Genomic DNA, 22329 nt, shown 5'->3' on the forward strand with positions numbered 1-22329 from the left:
ACACTTACTCTCAACGACTCCTGGAAGGAGGAGGCCTGGTACTGTGCATACTTAGCAATTGTAGTATGAGATCGATTACTTTCACAACGCCAGATTTTCTTTGTTCCAGTGGGATCCCAGTTTTCATCTGCTGGTTGCAACAACTGTGTTCTCACCTCTACAGTGTGTTCGTTATTGGCTTCTACCAAAGTTTTAGTAGAGAAAAGCCCTAGATCTATATGAATAAATAAATTGTAATAAAAAAATAAAACTATTTTTGGTATAATTAACATTTCAAAAGTTGTTTAAAAAAAAAAATCTTTATGACATTCCATCCATTTCTCTAAAGACTGCTTCAAGCCATATGAGAGAAATACGACTTCCTTGAGGTATTGCCAAACAAATTCTCAATGTGCTACTCCCTGCAAAATATGAGGGCCAAACTTTCACAGCAGTCCCATGAATCATTAGACTTAACCACTGTGACAAGCTGTAACAAGGAACTGAGGGACAGGCTCTGGATCTAATTTTACCTACATCTTACACTGCAAAACGTCTTCCATCAACTAACCCAAGTCATTCATGATGCCTGATAAAACCAAATTACAAAGAAGTAAAAATCTATCAAAAGTTGTCAATTGCTAACATAGGCATCATGTTAAAAATGTGGTAAAGTGACAGAAACAGAAACAAGGTGGCTTTCTACCATGAAAATGGCTTAATAGTTTCCTACCATGAAAATAAAAACTGGGGGAAACATCTAGAAAAAGTGTGCTTCTGACAGCTTTTTGAAAAATGACAGATAGTAAGAGAAATGTTTCAACTTTTTAAAAAAACTTACCCAATTTAAGAGCTCCAGCAAGGCCACGTATTACTGTAACGGGGTTTTGGGGATTTATACAAAATTGATGTAACGGAGGAAAGAAAGCATCACGTTTACTTTCCAACTGTAAAATTGAAATGTTTTGTTAGATTTCAGAAAATGACTAAGTACTATTCTGAAATATGTTTTCATTTTTTGTCCAGGCATTTTTACATCAACAATATACTTTAGCCATTAACACTGAGTGCTGTATACTACAGTGTTTTAGCATTAATCCATTCAGGAAAATTCTACTAGGAGAAAATCACTATATAATTTTATCTTTAAAAGAGATACACTTTAAATTTAAAAATTCTGAAATGGTGTTATTAAGTTCTTAGATCACAATATTCACAAAAAGACTGAAAAACGTTAGCAATTCAAAAGCATTTCCCAAGTGTACTTACCAAGTATACCTCCAGAATTCTTATAGAAGAGGTATGGAAAAAGTAAAATATAAACTTAAATATAGAAAGTGTTTTAAAGACTACTATCACAATAAAAAATGATTCAATAACACCTAAAAAAGATAAATCTCCAGTTTGCATTTAATCCCCAAAAGTGCAGTTTCAGGGGTTCAGCTTTATTTTTATAACTAGCCCTTCCTTTCACAATAAGTCAGTGTACACTAATGTGGTAACTTAAGAGTAAAATTTGGTTTTATACAGCATCTGTAGGATAAGGGAGTTACAGAAGGCAAGGTTCAGAAAAAGAACGAAACCAGCACTTTACAGGAAACTTTAATGTGGCAAGAAGGGGCAGCAGTCAGATTAGCAAGCTGCTGTACTTACCCAAGAAAACAGTAAGTACATACATGTGGAAAGCTACTGTCTTAAGGGGGCCTGTTCTTCTGCAAGGTTGTTCAGAGTAGTCATCTCTTAAAGGGCTGGGGCAAGGACTTCTGGAGATCAGCCAGAGGCTGGACCAGCTGGGAGTTGGGTGTAAACAACTTTAATGTTTTTTTGGGTGAAAGAGTTCTTTGTTTTGCATAGAATGGTGGGGGCGGGGGGACCTGGAGGGGATTTTTAACTCCAGGCTATTTTGAGCCAAGTAACCTTCTTTCAGCATCTAGTTTAAAAAGGGGCCAGATTTCCAAAATGGTCTCTTACATAACATCAATCTAAATATTTACTCTTCAAATTTTAGCTTAAAAATTTTTCTTTTATCTTACAACAGGATAGGTTACAGACGACGGACAGCAGCAACACTTCAGAAAAAAAAAAAATCACAGAAATTGTTTTGATTTAACGTAAATCAGTTTTCTTTACCAAAGACCTAAATTCCCAAAAAGTAAAAACATTTAGCTTCAAATTGAAAATTTTTAATGATTTATTTATTCTGAACCTTTTTAGTGACATGCACTAATCATAATTTCTATGTTCGTAACCACTCTGTCATTTACAAAAATTTTTGCTTTAATTTGAAGCATAAAATGAAGGTCGTTAAGATGGCAGAATGTAGATTTAGAATCATGTAAACAAAAAACTAAGATTAAAAACAATTATCTACTGCTACTCGTAGAGAATCTCAGTCCTTAAGTGACAGACACTTTAAATTTAAATATTCTCTTCAAAAAATCTTTCTAGAGTACACCAGTGGCAAAACCTTTTCTAAGAAAGGACAAATGTTAAGTATTTTTTCTTTTATGAACTATTCTCTTTTGCAACTAATTAAGGCTGCTGACCAAGTGCAAAGCAATCAGATAACATATAAATAAATGAATATGACTATGACACAATGAACTTCACTTACAAAAAGAAGTAGTAGACCATATTTAGTCTGAGAGATGCTGTTTGTTATCCTCTAGGACACAAACATGGTCTTCCAAAGCTTTCAACTTTACAGAAAAAATGTGATTTTCTCTAAGAAGATTTGCATTGGCTTAAAAATATATCTAAAGGCAGACAAGTTCAGATACCTGGCTTATAACTAATTAGCAAGAAGACTTACATAAATACTAGGTGTGGGTGGATTCAACTTGTCCTTTGGCAATGGTGGGTATGGAGAAGTTGGTGGTCTTGGAGGTGGACATTTATCCAACAAATTGTGACTATTAGACAAGCCATTTTTATCTAAGTTCCTAGAAAACAATTAAAAGAAATATATCGGTTATGCAATGATTGTAAAAACAGGAGATTAAAACAAGAGAAAAATCTGAAGCTCTAGGTTCAGCTCAGTTCAGTCGCTCAGCTGTGTCCAACTCTTTGCGACCCCATGAACCACAGCAGGCCAGGTTTCCCTGTCCATCACCAACTCCCAGAATCCACCCAAATGCATGTCCATTGACTCGGTGATGTCATCCAACCATCTCAACCTCTGTCTAGGCAGATGAAGTTTATACTAAAATCATTCTAAAATATTCATTTCAATACAGAAAAAAAGAAGAGTTAATTTTAACAGATAGTCACTTTGATTTCTTATACAATAAGAAAAGCTAAATATAGTATCTAAACATATAACATGAATTATTCATAAAGTTGCTTTTCTTCTGATAGTTTTCCAATTTATTTCCTCACCAAAAGAATAGGAACTCCAAACTTTTTGTTGTATTTCACCTTTATATAATCTTCATGTAATGTTAAAACAAGAAACTGAACCAAAAAAAGGTTTATATAATCTTTATATACTTTCACACCAAGATTTTTCTCTTTTCCTATATCTTATTTCCAGATTATCTTCATGACAGCTTTCAAACTGAGAAAGACCATTTGTTTTTTATTGTCAAAACTTGTTTTCTCACAGGTCCCCAAAATGAAGCAAGACTCCAGACAATAATAATTTTTAAAATAATGTGAACAGTTGCTAAACATTCTCACATTGTATTTAATTTCTACTTGATTTCAATTTTTTCATTCGGTGAAAGATACCATGTTTGCTAAGTTACAGATTCTTAAAATGTAACTGCTACTTCCAAACTCAAAATCTCTTTTTAGTACAAGACCATTAAAGGGATATTTTTAAATCCTTACATTTTAAACTCAGGAAACAAATACAGAAAACTATCAAACCTCTGAAATCCATTTAAGTTTCTAACATTCAATCACTGAAAGTGAAATATAATCAATGAACTAAAATACAAAAGGAAATAGCTCTTAAAACATTCAAATTTAAGATAAAAATATAAAAGCTCTATTTTGTAAAGTAAAATAATATACACTGTTTCTTCAGAACAAATAGTTGTATTTTTGGAAAACAAATTACAAATTATATTTAAAATTTCAAATTATACAACTACACAAGTTGAAGTAAAATCACCATTCCTTGTTTAGCTTTACTTCTGCTGAAGGGAAGAAAAGCCTGAAACTTAGGATTTTTTGGTAGAACTAATGAAAACTAAAGTTTCAGATGCAGTAGTTATCAACTTTGAAATGCCATAAAAAACAGTTTGAAGTGTGTACAGCCTATTTTGGCCTTAGTTACCTGGCTAAGGATCAAAGAGGGATTTTGGCAAAGAAAGTGCACAGTCCTAACCACTGAACCACCAGAGGATTCCCTGTGATAGGGTTTATATAGTTACAAGCTAAGTTTAAAATGCAGACTTTTCTATTTTTAAATAATTTACAAATGTATATTACATGAAAATTTTACAGTTAACTAGCAATTAAGTTTAAATGTTAAATCAGTATCTAGGTTTCATTATCCATCCACAAAGCATAGTGACTTGTGTGGTTCAAGTTGCCTGTATCTTAAGCTTCTAAATTTAAAAATATGATTCTAATTTATAAACTCCACAGAACTGATTTTACAACCAAAATTCATGCTAGAAGCTAATATAGGAGAAAATATATCCTCCTAAGAACAATGCAATAAGAGTCAATTACAAAAACACACATACACACACACACAAAAAAAACAGTCAATTACAATCTCTATATAATAAAAGGAACTGGTTTCAATGCTTAATTATGTTTGTCACTCTATACTTTCCACAAAATGATTTAAGTTTGATTATAAAAGACTTGCTTCCTAGTGAGAGAGGTACTACAATATAATATAAACATTTTAGAATACCCTAACATATGGATCAAGGATTTAATTGTACTTGAAAAAAATTTTAAAACCTTATTTACCATCCTGTATATGAAAAATGAGTGACAGACAGTGTAATTCTGCTTGTAGGACTTTTATAGTCTAATAACAAGTAAATTAAGAATACATAGAAAACTCAAGCAATTCAAAGTAAAATTAAATATGAAAACAGAAAAAAATAAATAAACATGAGGCAAGAGCAAGGAACCCAAAACTGGGCCAATTACTTAAATGCTAAAATTACATTTTAAAATTTTAACAGAAGCAAAAATGTTATAAATGAAACCAAACATTGGCAGTTTAAAATTTTAATAACCCTTAAAATTTTTCTAAGAAATATAACAAAAGAGAACACTCTGGTCAAAAAGTAAAATGAAATCAAAAGATCCATTAGTATGTCCCTATGAGTTAGTCAAATCAGAATCTAAAGTTATTACTAAAAGAACCAATGTTTTTGAAAATAAAGGAACCATACCTTTTTTTCCCTTTGTAAAATACCTATCAAACCTAAAGCATAAGAACAGGTTGAACAACAGAAAACACATGAATGTCTACATAGGTATGACTTCACTGCTCTTCTAAGAAAAAGTTACCATAAAAATCCAAATGGGAAAGAAATGAAGTTGGGGGAAAAAAGTGGAGGTGGGAAAGACTAAGGCTATCTTACTGTTGCAAAAATGTATTATTACTGAAAAATTACTTTAAAAATACCATACTTAACAATATCTTACTGTGAACTTACTTTTGAACACATTTAAATACAAAAAAATGGGAGGTGCTCTACAGATAAACTAATATACAGATTTTTTTTTTCTTAATCAGTTTCTTATACAGAGTGATTAAACCCTCTCAACTGATGATTCCTTGAATTAACCAGAATTCAGTCCAGTAAAGAACACATCAGCACTGGGTAACAGGAATTGTCTCCACGTGACATATCTATTTGGCTGTGTTAAACTGGAGTAATTTTATCCTCAATTCAAGACCTGACATTCATGTTCTTTCCTCCTCCTTTCTCTTCTATTCTTTATTTTTTCTCTTTACAACCTCTGGAGATGGTGATGGTATCCTTTCACTAGTAAATTGCCAGCCAAATTTACTGGAAAACCATGCATCTGTATGGAAGTTATTTGCAACTTACAAATTTACACATTTTTAGTAATAAAACAAGTCCTTTTAGTGGCTTAGAACTTAAAATTCAATCTAAAAAAGGTACCCCATAATGAGGCTTATATATAATTTGTAAAATAAAATGGGAAAATTAAAGTTTAATCCACTATGAAAGGTAAAAATTTCTTAATTTACTCATATACGATTAAAAATATCAATTGTTTCCATTTCTCTATTATTCTATCCCCAGTAACTGCAAGTATAAACTATATAAACATTTAAGACTTGTGTCAGCTTAGAATTTTGTAACGCATATTCAATGGTTGATCGGTGATGGTTTCTAAAAAGACAATCAAAGTGTCTGAAAAATCTAAATATGTTTTAGTTTCAGCAATAGAGAAGAGAGGTAAAGACTCCCAGTTTCAGAAGACATAGTAATTAAGCAATAATTCTTTTTTTATCTTTGAAATTCAAAACCTGAATTAAAATAGTCAAAGTAGATAAAAATAATTTTCAGCTTTATATTTAATGTATATATGTTCTATTTTATTTCATTATAATCCCAATTATTATTCAGATTTCAGATGTAATGTTTTAGAAAGTTAGACAGAAGCATTACCCCTGGTATTTTAACTATCACACAAGTTTTACTCTTCTATACAGCATGTAAGTATGAGAAATAAGATAATTAATTTTAGACTAGATTTTAAACAGAATAAAAACACTACTTTAAAATGTGTACAACAGTTTTCTTTTTGAGATGATAACACTGCTGAAAAATTGTGCTGGTGGTTGGTGCATTATATGGAAATATACTAAAAACCATTGTACTGCACATTTTAAAGGGATATATTGTAAGGTGTGTCAATTATATCTTAATAAAGGTATTTTCAAAAAACGTGAATGAGTAAGACTCATTCCACTCAGAATGTGGACTCATTCCACTCAGAATGTGGAAATTAATACAATTTCACAATATCAAAGAAAGTGTTTCTCATCTTTTGAGTCTTTTTGTTTGAAGGCAATGAAATCCATTTAAGAAATAAATTTTTCAGGACCATTCTTCTAAGAATAATAGAATATAGCTTGACTTCCTAAAGTGACTGGTGGTCTATTAACATTTCTCAAATCTTTATTCCTTTCTCTTGTCACTCCTGCCTGTTTAGAACCTCTTCCAAAATCACAGAAAATGTTGCCAGAAAGAAAACAATCAATAAAGTTTTACAGATTTTCTATCAAATATAATTTAATCCATTCACTGGTTTCAATCCCCAATCATAGAGAATATGATAACAACTGTGATAATCAACAGGAGTCAGTAATACTAGTAAGATGTGCTTCTCACAGTATGTTGTAGAAAATGCTTTTCATATATAATACGCTGATAGTTTATGTACAATACTGAGGAATAAAAAGTTCCTTTTGAAATAGCTGTTTTAAAAAATTGACTACGTAATTATCTTTTATATTTCTTATAAAATACAAATATTATTTCAGTTTTCTGATCAAGTCAGAAATGAACTATTTTCAATTTGTGATAAACTTTCCCGTACTAACCTGCATGCTTTCAGAACTTCTGTAGAATTTGAGTATATGGACACAGAAATTGATGGTATAATCTGAGAATCAGGTTTGCGGCTAATCATAGACAGGCTTGTCTTTTTAGAGCTCTGTGAGTTCTCTAGCCCTTTTCCATTAATTGTTTGTAACCTAGCATGAGGACTGCTAATGCTGGTAACACCAAGGGTGGTGGTCTGGTTAGCAGATTTTGGAGCAGCTGTAGAAATGACTGAAGAGTGTAAAGAGGCAACAGAATTATTAGTCTTTGTATGACCTTCTGGGTGAGTACTACAGACTTTGTCATATGCTCCAGTCATCACACTGTCATTGGCTTTTCCAATCAACAAGGAAGAGATCTGAGGATTGTCTGAAATTAAATTTGGTGATGTAGAATCTCCACTGTTAGGACGGCAAATAGGTTCTGCCATCAACTGCTGAACACGATTAGAAAGTCCCTTGACACCAGCACAGCCATTAGGTTTATCTTCAGTATGACTGTTTATTTCAGGCACAAAAGATCTATTTCCTGAAGGTGTGCTCTCTTTGGTACAACAAACGCCTTGTTGGTCACCTGAGGTAGCAATATGAGAGAGGTGATTGAAAGCAGTTCCCTGTGTTACTGAACAACTAGACAGCATCCTATGTGAAGTCTGAATATTAGTGCTAGCCGCCTGGAGATAGAGGGCAGGATCAGTGGAAAATGAAGGCTGTTCATCATTAGATTCTGGCAAATGTGAATTCTGACCTTTGTTAAACCCCTAAAAAAAAGAGAAAAACAGACTTTTAAAATTCAATACTGTAAGTTCCAGCCAAAAACTAAACAAACACCTACTGCACACAAAGAACAACACTGAGGATTAAAAATGTTAACTAAAAGCTAAACAACTAAATGTGTAACATAATATGACCAAAATCATAAAAATCATTTTTTAAAAGTTCCATAATCTTATGATTAAAATGGTTAGTAACCTTGAGGGAAAATCATATTTCTGGGCTACATAACAGATTTCATTTACTAGTGTGGCAACATAATTCTTCATGGACATCTTTGAGAAATTTTAGTGTCCAATTCAGAGATAAACATTTTCATTAAAAGAGACATGACTCACTCAATTCAGATATGTAAGAACATACATATAGTCATTACTGATTAAAGTTACGAACACATGCTAAATAAACCAGATCACCAAACATAACAATGTATTACATTTAATATGGAAATGGTATATACTAATTGTTTAAAATTAATATTGAATCTGTAATAGAAAAGTAATAGCTATCCTCAAAGAAAGCATATGAAATCTATTAATTTTTTTCCAAGGAATAACTTCAATCTTTCCCAGCATCAGTCAAGTTCTTTCCTAATGAGTCAGCTCTTCACATCAGGTAGACAACGTACTGGAGCTGCAGCTTCAGCATCAGACCTTCCAATGAATATTCAGGACCACTTTCCTTGAAAATTGAATGGTTTGTACTCCTTCTAGTCCAAGGGACTCAAGAGTTTTCTAAAGCACCACAGTTAGAAAGCATCAATTCTCTGGCACTCACCTTTTTTTATGGTCCAACTCACACATCCGTATGTGACTACTGGAAAAACCACAGCTCTGACTAGACAGTAAAGTCACTTTATCTTAGTCAGTAAAGTGATGTCTCTACTTTTTAATATACTGTCTAGGTTGGTCACAGCTTTTCTTCCAAGGAGCAAGGCATCTTTTAATGTCATGGCTGCAGTCACCATCTGCAGTGCTTTTGGAGCCCCTAAAAAGAAAGCCTCTTGCTGTTTGCATTGTTTCCCCATCTTCTTGCCATGAAATGATGGGACCAGATGCCGTGATTTTAGTTTCCTGAATGTTGAGGTTTATGCCAACTTTTCACTCTCCTCTTTCAGTTTCATCAAGAGGCTCTTTAGTTCTTCTTCACTTTCTGCCATTAGGGTGGTGTCATTTGCAAATCTAAGGTTATTGATGTTTGTCCCAGCAATCTTGATTCCAGCTTGTGCTTCTTCCAGCCCAGCGTTTCTCATGATGTACTCTGCATGTAAGTTAAATAAGTAGGATGACAATATACAGCCTTGACGTACTCCTTTCCTAATTCTGAACCAGTTCCTTGTTTCATGCCTCGTACCAACTGTTGCTTCTTAAGCTGCTTATAGGTTATTCAGAAGACAGGCTGGGTGGTCTGGTATTTCCATTTCTTTAAGAATTTTCCACAGTTTCTTATGATTCACCATGAAAGGCTTTAGAGCAGTCTGTGAAGGAGAAGTAGATGTTTTTCTGGTACTCCCTTACTCCTTCCTCTATGATCCAATGGACGTTGGCAATTTGATCTCTGGTTCCTGTGCCTTTCCTAATCCAGCTTGTACATCTGGAAGTTTTCAGTTCCTGTACTGTTGACGTTTAGCTTGAACGATTTTGAGCATTACCCTGCTAGCTTGTGAAATGAGTGCAACTGTATGGTAGACTGAACATTCTTTGGCATTGCCCTTCTTTGGGATTCAAATGAAAACTAACCTTTTTCAATCCTGTGGCTACAGATGTGTTTTCCAAATTTGCTGATATACTGAGTGCTGAACTTTAAGAACATCATCTTCTAGGATTTCAAATAGCTCACTGGAATTTCATCACTTCCACCAGCGTTGTTCACAGTGAGGTTTCCTAAGGCCCACCTGACTTCACACTCCAAGATGTCTGGGTCTATGTGAGTGATTACACCATTGTGGTTATCCCAGTAAAAAAGGCCTTTCTTACACAATTTTTCTGTGTATTCTAGCCACTTCTTAATCTCTTCTGTTTCTGTGAGGTCCTTCCTCTTTCTGTATTCAACAATACTCGACACTAAATATGGACAGAATAGGTTTCCTTTTATAGTTCACATGACAGATTAGGAGAAATACAAGTCTCAATAACAGAATTAAACTCATAAAAAATATATTCCCTGAACAAAACAGAATAATACCAAGAATCAAAAATATAATCTGAGAAATACCAAAACTTTGAAAAATGTTCAAAATGTTCAAAATCAGAATTCTGAATGTTTGAAATCAGGATATCACAACAGAAATTACAAAATAACTAAGGCAATACTTCAAAAATAAGGATACAACTCTATTCATAACAACTGAAAAAGATGACTGAGAGAAGTTAAAAGAGAACTAAATAAATGCATAGAAACTATATTCATGGTTGAAACATTAGCAATTTGACTTACACACGTAACAGAATTCTATTAAGTGCCAGTGGATACTTTTGGTACAAACTGACATAATGACCCTAAAATTATATGAAGATTAAAAAAAATACAGCAGTGTTTTTAAAAATCAAACACAGTTATCAACTATAAATGTAAAGAAAATGTTATACAAATATCATCTAAATCTCAGAACATATTCTGAAGTTACAGTGATCAAGACAATGAAGAAGTATTAATAAAAACTATACTGATCAGCAAGACAAAAGAGTAGAAAATAAAAACAACACTGACAGGAAGCGATAATAAGCATTTAACTATTTAAACTCAATCAATCATTTAGTAACTTTACAGAACAAAAAGCACAACAGTGCCCAGATGAGGTCACTGATAAAGAGTTCCACCAAAAATTCAGGAAAAATTATGCCACTGCTCAACAACCTGTTCCAGAAAATAGAAGCAGATGCAATCTTTCAAATATACCATGAGGTCAAAGATAATGACTACCCTAATACTAAAAACACTGACAGAAAACTACAGACCAAAGAAAAATCCTCAACAAAGTATCAGCAGATCACATCCAACTATGCAGAAAGACATTGACAGACTACGGCCAAATGGGATTTATCCAATGCATGCAAGGTTCATTCAACATTAAAAAAATCAATCATTATAATACATCACACATCCACAAGTTAAAAAAGAAAAAGCACATGATCAAGACAACTGATGCAGCAAAAGAACTGACAAAACTGAATACTTTTGTATGATAAAATCAGTCACTGAATAGTAAGAGAGACGAACTTCCTCCACTTAATAAGATTACTTATAGAAAACCTCTGGCTAACATTTTATGTTAAGTTGGGCTCAAAGCATTCCCCAATAGCATACAAAAGAAGGCAAGGATGTTCCCCTCTCACCACTCTTTCATCTACCACACTAAAGCAAACTGATAAAACAAGAAAATGATGTAAAATGGATACAGATTAAAATTAAAAAGGAAAAAATGAAGATCTTTGTTCAAACTGACATAATTGCCCAGGAAGAAATTAAAAGAATCCAGACACCTAATAAGAAAGGTTAGTAAGAATATAGAAATGTTGCAAGACATACAGTTAATATACAAAAGGCAATCACATTTCTATACCAGTAATGAACAGGTGTAATTTCTAAGGAATCTGCCTGCTAATGTAGGAGACACAGATTTGATCCCTGAGTCAGACATCCCCTGGAGAAGGAAATAGCAACCCACTTCAGTATTCTTCCCTGGAGAATCCCAAGATCAGAGAGGATGTGGTCCCAAGAGTCAGACATGCTTTAGACTAAACAATAAAAACTACATTAGCACTTGTCCTAAAATGAAATATGTAGTGAAAATTCAATGAAATAGGTATCTAATACCTATATGAAAAAAAGTACAAAGCATTGATTAAAAAATAACTAAGTAACAGGAGAGAGTTTCCACATTCTTCAAAAGTAAAACTTAGTATGATGTAAGATGTCAGTACTTACAAACTTGAGTCACAGATTCAATGCAAGCAAATAAAAATTCAATGTTATTTTTAACAAATTTTTAACAAAGTGATTCTCACATAATAAGGAGAGACAAAAGACCCCCAAAGTCCAACATAATACTGAAGTACATTAGAGGATCGACACAGGTTTATTTAATGATTTTAATATAAAGCTAAATTAATCAAGGCACCACGGTACTGACAAAAGAAACAGATAAATGATCAACAGAACAAAACACATAGCAGACAAATAAACCTACAGAAATACAGTCAACTAATCTCTGACAATGGAGCACAGGCAATAAAATGAAGCAGGGACAGTCTTTTCAAGGAATGGTGTGGAAATTCTGAGAATTCACATTGGAAAAAAGAATTTGGGGGACTTCTCTGGTGGTCAAGCAGTTAAGAATTCACCTGCTGATCAGGGGACACAGGAATGATCCCTGGTCCAGGAAGATCTCACATGCCATGAAGTAACTAAGTCCATGCACCACAACTACCGAAATCTGTGTGCTCTGGATCCTGCAAGCCATAATTATTGAGCTTGTGAGCTACAACTACCAAGCCAGTGCACTAAAGCCTGTGCTCCACAACAAGGGAAGCCACCACAAGGAGAAACCCATGCACCACCACTACAGTAGCCTCTGTTCTCTTCAACTAAACAAAGCCTGCACAGAGAACTAAAGACAAGGCACATTTGAAAATACATACATACATAAACAGTTTTAAATTATTTAGTAGAAGAAAAAGGAAAATTTTTACATGTAAAAAATATTTACATTTACACCATTCACAAAAATTAACTCCAAGTGAGCCTTAGACTCAAATATAAAATGCAGAAGTATGGAACTCCTAGAAGGTAATATAGGTGAAATTGTGTAGCATGGTGCTAACTTTTTTTAATATACTTTCTAAGGCACAGTCATAAGAGAAAGAATTGGTAAGCTGGAGTTCATTAAAATTTAAAACTTCTGTGAAAGATACTGTAACAGAATGAGAAGGTAAATGAAGACTCAGTCACTCAGTCACTTCAGCCGCTCACACGTGTTCCAATGAATCGCAGCACACCAAGCCTCCATCACCAACTCCCAGAGGTTACTCAAACTCATGGCCATTGAGTCAGTGATGCCATCCAGCCATCTCATCCCCTGTCATCCCTTTTTCCTCCTGTCCCCAATCCCTCCCAATATCAGGGTCTTTTCCAATGAGTCACCTGTTCGCATGAGGTGGCCAAAGTACTGGAGTTTCAGCTTCAGCAAATGACGACTAGGAAAATATATTTACAAAAGGCACTGCTGTTCAGTCACTCAGTCATGTGTGACTCTTTGCAACCCCGTGGACTGTAGCACACCAGGATTCCCTGTCCATCACTAGTTTCTGGGGTTTGCACAAATTCTACATCCATAGAGTTGATGATGCCACAAGGACTGATGCTGAAACTAAAGCTCCAATACTTTAGCTACCTGATGAGAAGAACTGACTCATTAGAAAAGACCATGAGGCTGGGAAAGAGTGAAGGCGGGAAGAGACAGAGGATGACATATCGGATGGCATCACTGACTCATTGTACATTAGTCTGAGTAAGCTCCATGAGTTGCTATTGCACAGGGAAGCCTAGCAAGCTATAGTCTGTGGTGTCACAAAGGGTTGGACATGACTTAGCGACTGAACTGAACTGGAACATGCTCCAAAATTCATCGGTTATACTAGATTAAAAAAAAAACAACAAAAAACAGATGCATCAGTACCTCCCTAATTAAATCAGTAAAATCCCAAACACTAGCATCATCAACTGAATGTATCCCCTAAAATACAACGCTGAAATTAAGTCTTCACTGTATGTGGAAGCAAGGCCTTCAACGGTGATTAGGTTAAAAAAGCTGGAGCTTTGAAGAAAGGAATTTGTGTGTCTTATAAAAGAAACCATCAAAGGGCTTCCCTGATTGCTCAGTGCTAAGGAATCTGCCTGTCAATGCAGGAAACATGGGTTTGATTTCTGTGTCAGGGAGACCCCACATGCTGTGGGAGCTACTAAGCCTGTGTGCCATGACTACTGAGCTTGTGCTCTAGAGTCCAGGAACCACTACTGGGCCCGTGCTCTGCAACAAGAGAAACTACCTCAATGAGAAGTCTGAGCAACACAACTAGAGAGCAGCCCCCACTCACCGTAGAGAAAACCCTGTGCAGCAATGCAGACCCAGCACAGCCCAAAACGAACAAATACATAAAAGAAACCACAGACATTCCTTTTGCAATCTACAAGTACAATGAGAAGAGAGTCAACTATGAATAAGAAAGAGAGCTCTCAAAAGACATCAAAATCTGCTGATGGCTTGATCTTGGATTTCTCTGACTCCAGGAGTATGATAAATAAAAGTCTGCTGTTTATAAAACACTCACTCTGTGGTACTTTGAGTCTGCCTAAAACTCACAAACTCTCAGTTGGTAGGAGAAGCTAGAGCAAACAAAAGCCTCAGTCACTGAGGGAGGCAATGAACATAATAAAAGTCTTTTTAGAAGATAGCTGTCAGTTTCTTAGGAAAGTAATTAGTACTCTTACAGTATGATCCACTCATCATGCTCTTTAGTTTTTACCTAAACAAGTTAAAAACTAAGTCCATACAAATCTGCACAAGAATGTTTATAATGCCTTTACATATAACTATACAAACACAAAGTGAGTGGATAAACAAAGTGCAGTTAATGCAAAGAACAGAACACTGCTGCATGTGGACTCCAAGAGTTGGTGATGGACACGGAGGCCTGGGGTGCTGCAATTCATGGGGTTGCAAAGAGTTGGACACAACTGAGCGACTGAATTGAACTGATCAAAAGTAAATATAGTTATCATCTCAAGGAAACACACAAAGAAAACTAAATGTATGTTGATAAGAGAACATCATTCTCAACAGGCAACGTCCTGTATGCTTTTAATTATATGACATTCTAGAAAAAGCAACCTTAAACACAATAACAAGATCTATTGATTCCACATATTGAAAGAAGGTTGGAGGAATAAACAGTGCACAGGGTATGTTTATAAATCTATTTTGTACTGAAGATGGACGCATATCATACACATCTGTCAAAATCAATATAATGTGCAATAGAAAGAATCTATCAGAATGTAAATTATAGGGCTCTATCACATTCTAGTATTTTCAGGTTAGTGGAAACAGTGGTGGGGGGACTAGTTGTAGGGACTTTTCATAATTTCTGCTCAGTTTTTTAAAAACATTTAAAGTGATATAAAATGTAGTTACTAACTTTTAAGGAGGTAGCTGTTCAAGAAATCCCTACCTCTGTATCAAAACTTTGAATGTCTCTCATTTCCTCTTAGGATTCATCAAGCCCTTCACAAATTAAACCTGACCCTTTGTGTTTGCTTTGTGTTTGCACTATAGCCATATTTGATATGACTTGCTCTTCTAAATTCAGTTCACTGAGACTGTAACTTCTTAGTTCCCTCCTAAGCTACTTACTCCACAGTGCAAATCAAATTTTATTGTAATTTATCATAACTGAATCTTTTTTCATTAGGCTTTTTACCACACTAAAATAAATACTTCACAGCTAGCAGAGTACTGACTGTAAGCAGGATATATCTGCATATATTAAATAACTGCAATTTAAAATCATGGCCATGATGCTTTCATTCCATTAAGCAATGGAATGTGAAAGCACTGTATGTCTGTGCTTTTTTTCTTTACCTTCAGACTGTCTAGCATAATTCATATATATGTTAATTTACACTAGATACATAACTACCACGTGCAAAGATGACCTTACAACATTGTATTAGTATTGAAACACAAAATCCTGAGATAATTGTGAATTGTTTAAAAATATATAATATTTCTTAAACTGTATACTTTTGGAGGAGAAGAAATTACAAGTCAAAGAAAAATTACTATGTTAACAAGTAAAGCAGCTAATCTTTCTTTTACCTGAGTGGAGTTAGATAGTTGTTTTCTCCATGGCTCTTCTGTACTGCTGGTCAGGTTTGTGCAGTTATGAGGTAGAGTGAATGTGTTTTGCTGCAGATAAGGCACATTTCCATTATTTCCACTTCGTGTTAAGTAATTATTGCCTACCAAATTAGTGTCTGTACACCCTAGTGGTTTTGAGATGCCAGAAAGAATATAGCGTGCAGAAAAAGGTCCACTGGACAAAAGATTTTCAAAACAAGCAGAGTGCACTTCAGGCTGAGAGACACTAGGTACTCTGGGTAGAGCAGAATGTGGTTGCTGGCTAGAGAGAGAGTTTGTAGGCAGTGATGAATCAGCTATTGGCCCATTAGGAATTCCAGTAGTTTGTCCTGTTTGTCTCATCTTCAAAAACAAAAAAGAAAACCTGCTTGTGTGACTTTGAAACTGTGTTATCAATACATCCCTAACTTTATCATAACATTTAATCTCTCGAGGTTAAAAAACATACATTTTAGAAATGAAATGCTATGTTTATATAGGTAAAGCAAAGTCTTTTTCAGTATATAGTTTAAAAAAGCCTTTGCCTATTAAGGGTATGCAGGCAAAAGAAAGCAATTGAAAACAGTGAGTAAGTCATTTACAGGCTTTATTTCTCATCATGAAGTAAGGGATTTCAGATGGCCATTACAATTATGCCAAATCCTTTAAAATAATCCTAAAAACTTCTCCACTTTAGTATATTTTCTTTAATTGTAAAGTAATAAAAAGTAAGCCTATAGAACACACCTGAAATATGCACAAAACATAAAATATATTTCCTGTTGTCTTCAAAATTAATTTATAGCTATAAAAAAAAATAGAACTGTCCACCAGTGGTATTTAAAGCTCAGATATATAAATTCTAATGACTACACATAAAAAGTAGAAATAAGCATTAACAAATTCTGTAGTGGTATTGTAGTCAAGAAAAATACTAAACATAAATGATAAACATTTATAATGAAAATGGGATACATACTTGTTGCATTAAGACAAACTGACTTTCCAACTGTTGCAGCATCAGTTTTTGTGTCGGATTTAAATTATCTCTATCTGTGCGTAGGTGTTCCAAGTACTAGAAAAATTTAAAAATACACAAAGGTAAATCAAAGAAATTAAGTAAGTCACTAGCAAGCAACCTGTAACTTAAAAGTCTACAAACCAAGCAATTTTGTGTTGTGACATACAGTGATTTCTAACCAAATGTAACCAATACCAAAATGAAGTCCTTACAAACAGCTAAGAAAGATTTTTAAAAATAAGAATTCACTTGATGAAAATAATTTTTGTGTTTTGAATTAAATACATTATGTGGAAAGGAAATTATAATTCAAAGGAAAGCTATTTAACTATAAAATGTGTCATAACAAAAATGCTTAAGGGCAGCCTTATTTATAACAGGCAGAAATTATGTAAAAGTCTAACAACAGAAGTCTAGTTAAACAACATGAGGCTTCCAAAAAAATTTTAAATGTAGCATCATGTAGCCATAAAGAACAAAACAGCCATAAAATACATGAAAATATCTCAAAGATAGATCTTTAAAGAAGGTGAGCAGGGAGAAAAGATACAGCAGTCAACAAGCTATATTAGTATAAGGGATAAAAAGAAAACTGAGATCAGCACATCTTCTTGTACATGTATATCTATATCTAGAAACAAAAGGAAAAAAAAACACAAAGACACTACTAATACTGAATATTTGTTAGAAAGAGAAATTAAGTAGCTGGAGGCAGGAACTTTAAGGACCCTTTAAAACCTGTACACCCCTATCTCCTAATAATTCTTAAATTTCAAATATATGAATATATTACTTCTTTTTAAAAAAGTAGAAAACAAAAATGTATTATGATCTCTATACCTTTGGAAATGTAGGCTCATTACACTTATATACATGTTAACTTCATTTATTGCCATTTAATTTTAAGAAATAATACCCAACAAAAGCTTAAAGCTTACTACTTCCACTATGTTAAAACATGTGATTAAAAACTGTCGAAAGAGTATTTCATACCTGTAATTTCTGTGGTGTCAAACACCATGAATCAACTTGTTCCTCTACTGAAGTATATGATACAATTTGACCATATGCCAGTTCTCAGAACTATTCTCAGGAAAATTTATTTTAAATTAAAAATATTTGATTAAATTCATACACTAATAGTTACAACTCATGAGATACTAATTGATTAGCAATTGGAATATTTACAGATAAACAAAACTTATGTTTTAAAACCATTAAAAAAATCAATGCATAACCCATTTGGAAAATTATACATCTGAAAAGTCATTTATTCTTAAACTCTTTCTTAAAAGGTATGTTCATCTGAACCATGACTCAAAGATCTAACAGACTGTCCATTACATTCAACACTCTATTTTAGTGTCCATACAAAGTGGTGGTAAAAATGTATGTTAAATTCAGAAAAGCAGGGAAATGAATAAAATGCCTCATGAACATAAAGTTATCCCTACTTCCTATACTTAAATGATGCTACAATTTCAGGATACAAAATACTGCTTATAACAGCTTAAAAAAAAACCCTTTTCACTCTTGAGGAACAAATAGTTTAAAATGTAAGACAGGCACAACTTCAGAAGACTTAGAATTTCATTTCTAATTGAAATCTTCCATTTCTCTGAAAAATTTATATATACCTTTGCTGGACCAGATATTCTTTTCCTCTTGGCGGGACTGGACAGGTCATCTACTTGACTATAGGTAATCATATGTACTGGCAAGGGCTGTTGTGAAATTGATGTTTCACTGAGGCCTAATACAGGTTCAGTATTTGGATGATGAGCTTTGTAAGCCTAAGGATCACAGAGGTAAAAAAAAAGGTTCTATATATTCTTAATTCATGCCTTCAAATTATAAAACCTTATGAACTGGTTACTTTCCAAAACTAGACATCAGGTAGACATCATGGATTCTAATTGAAAATCAAAGTCAAGTATTTCATCAATGGAGAATGTGTACCTTATTTTTAAAAACTTACTTTTTAAAAAATTAAATGAAACACTGTATGAAAGTCCCTTAAGAAATCCCTTTTGAAATCATAAAACTAAACGAAAGTTTTAAACTACCCCAAGAATCTTCCCGTATCAGAGGAAGTTTTACTTTGATCTAAAAATCCCTTAGTAGTAAAATGGAAAGGATTTTTTTTTTTTAAAGCCAATTCTGCACGTAGTAATTTAGATCTGATCACTACAGATTGGACAGAACCCTTAAAGCTGGGCACCTACAGAAGATAACCCAACTTCTCACCTGCTGTGCTGTGTTCATGGCACCCTGCCTGGAGGTAAGCTCTGCGGGTATTGGTAGGCTCCATGCCTCCTCAATACTAGGAAGCAATTTAGTTTTATTCTGTAGACTACCTTGTGGAAGGTTACACAACTGAGCCTAGGAAAAATTATGTAAAAAGTAAATTTAACACAGGACTACTTGAGTAAGATCAAGTCCACTAAAACTTCCTCAATTTATAGGTATTTTTTTAAAGAAAGCAGGTTATAAATCTGGGGTTTCAGATATATGCTAAAGAGGATAACTAAAACATACTTTCAAGAATAGGAAAAAAGCTAAGTTCTGTTTTTCAGAATTCTGTTGGACACGTTCTTGTGAAATTTCATGCAAGAGTGAAAAACAATGTCTGTGTTCTTTTCTCCAAAATGTTATAACTTAAAAATGTTGATAGCACATAAAATCACGCAAATTAACATGAATCAGAAAAAGTAAAGATGCAAAAGACATTTTCAATATAGTAGTATCTTAAAGTGAAAAGTAGTATCATCATAAATATCAAAACTATGGAAATAAATTATTGACATCAAAACAAAATTAGACAAACTTTCCAGCCACCCTCCTCTGCCAGGTATTTATGGAAATGTCTTTAAAATATGCTACTTCAAGAATTTACCTGTAAAACTTTAATTCTTCCTGTAAGCATGGAGGTATTACTGCAACTTTTGCTTCTAGTTGCATTTAAGTAGCATTTAATGGCATCCTGAGGTTGGTTACAGGATTCATAGAGAGTGCCTAGGTCCATCCATGCTGCTGCATGTCCATGGTCCAATTGTACAGCACAAATATAGGCCTGCAATGCATCCATAGGCTGATTTTGCTGCTGATAGAGCACACTGCAAAGAGAAATAAAGTTTATTAAAACTGTGTATAACATTAATACATGCATATAGATGAAGTTCAATAAACATGTATATCAATTAAAGCATTATAAACTTAACACACACAAGCCTTACCCTATTGAACACCAGGTATCTGCACTTGCTTCTGATTTATCAATAGACTGCCTATAAGATATAAAGGCATCCTGAACTTTTCCAATACTTGAATAGCACCTGAAAGAGGCAAGGAACAAAGCAGATATATAGTTTAAATGTATTTATGTTTCCACAAATGCTTAAATAACTATATTAGCTTGACAAAATTATGTATATGGAAAGGGGAAATACTTGTTAATCAAGATATGTGCTTAGACATAGTGATTTTAATGTACATTTTAACGGCTACTAAATTAACTTTCTGTCTTATGACTGCTAGCAAATGTTATATAATGTATTCTTTTCAAACCATTATAGCCAGAATTTGTTCACTGCTAGAAGAAACTTAAATACAGAGCTCTTTTATACGTACTTTAAACTCAAGCTTCTTACATTCCAAGAATATAAGGGCTAAGTAACAAAGAGAAATTAAATGTTGATAATGACCTCAGGGGCACATCCAAATTTTCCATTCTGAACTTAAAGATGCCAATGACAAACATTTCTTAATTCATGAAAAACAAAACTGAGATATATTTAATGTCAAAATACACACAAAAAAAGAGTACAAATAAGCCTAAAGAATGGCTCATTTGTGGGCTGACAAACACTGAAAGGCCAGTAAAAAAGACAGAGACAGCAATTACAAAGAATGCATACAACCTTGGAGTCTTGAGGCAGAATTAAAAAGGGAACAATAATGCAAACAGGGATAGACATTAGAGACTGTGTGAATATTGACAGAAAAATTTTTTTAACAAAAGAGTATTTTGATGATCAGACAAATGCTGTATGTATCTCCTGGCTTACTTAATGTTAAGAGAACTGACGCACAAACTAAAGCTGGGTTTTAGCTCTTTCTGCTACATTAATTATTATGTTACCTTGAGAAAACTTCCTTGAATTCATGTCCCCTACTTGCAACATGAAAGGGTAAAATAAGTTTTTCCTTTTGACCCAAGATAAAAATCTGTAGCATAATGTTATTTACATTGTGAAGACTGTATAAAGGCTGTCTGATCATTCCTAATTTTTTAAGTTTTCTCCATGTGGCAGACTCTAACATTTTCATTACCAGTGTTACTACTGTATTCCAACATCCCTATCTCAATTTAACAGACACATCCCAATCAAAACAGCAATAATATGAAATAAAGCCTTGGACACAGAGGTAACACACGGTTCCTGAAATACTAGGATCATCAAATACTAGGATCATCAAATCTCTATAAATTATACAGACATTGAGATCCTCATGCAGAGCTACAGTAAGTTTTTTTCATCTAACTAACTATGGTTGCCCTGGGTCTTTGCTGCTGCCTATGGTCCCTCTCTAGTTGTGGTATCCAGGTAGCTCCAGGGTGAGTGAGCTCACTAGTTGCAGTGTATAGGCTTAGTTTAGCTGCTCCACAGCATGTGAGATCATCCCAGACCAGGGATCAAAACCATGTCCCCTGTACTGGCAAGCAGATTCCTACTGGAGCACCAGGAAGTCCTTCAATAGGCTTTAAAATATCATTTTTCAGAAATGTGATTCTCTTTTCTATTCGTAAAGTCAATTAATTAGAAGCAACATATCAAAAGGCAGCAGGGAAAAGAAAATTATGGGAAAAAACTAACATTAAAAATAAATGTTATATACACCCGTGACAGATTCATGTCAATATATGGCAAAACCAATATAATACTGTGAAGGTATTAGCCTCCAATTAAAATAAATATATATTAAAAAATAAAAATAAATAAATAAATAAAAATAAATGCAGTCTAGTAGGGACTTCCCTGGTGGTTCGGTGGCTAACAACACCTTGTGCTGTCGATGCAGGGGGCCTAGGTTTGGCCC

General features: G+C 33.8%; 1 protein-coding gene across 8 annotated transcripts in view; it reads right to left on the minus strand.

Moving 5' to 3' along the window:
- Positions 1-22329, minus strand: part of LOC122434312 (lysine-specific demethylase 6A-like) — a 168111-nt gene that overhangs the window by 36918 nt on the left and 108864 nt on the right. For 4 of the 8 annotated variants that reach the window (XM_043457501.1, XM_043457499.1, XM_043457496.1 and 1 more), the window contains 10 exons: positions 20466-20564; positions 20126-20345; positions 19477-19611; positions 18867-19022; positions 17188-17283; positions 16188-16571; positions 7538-8298; positions 2792-2921; positions 821-926; positions 9-214 (listed from right to left, as the gene is read on the minus strand). In XM_043457501.1, coding sequence (XP_043313436.1) covers positions 9-214; positions 821-926; positions 2792-2921; positions 7538-8298; positions 16188-16571; positions 17188-17283; positions 18867-19022; positions 19477-19611; positions 20126-20345; positions 20466-20564 — 2293 coding nt within the window. The remainder of the gene's footprint in view (positions 1-8; positions 215-820; positions 927-2791; positions 2922-7537; positions 8299-16187; positions 16572-17187; positions 17284-18866; positions 19023-19476; positions 19612-20125; positions 20346-20465; positions 20565-22329) is intronic. The other 4 variants (XM_043457502.1, XM_043457504.1, XM_043457497.1 and 1 more) reach the window with 3 other exon arrangements.

This window comes from Cervus canadensis, chromosome X (assembly GCF_019320065.1).
Source record: "Cervus canadensis isolate Bull #8, Minnesota chromosome X, ASM1932006v1, whole genome shotgun sequence".
NCBI lineage: Eukaryota > Metazoa > Chordata > Mammalia > Artiodactyla > Cervidae > Cervus > Cervus canadensis.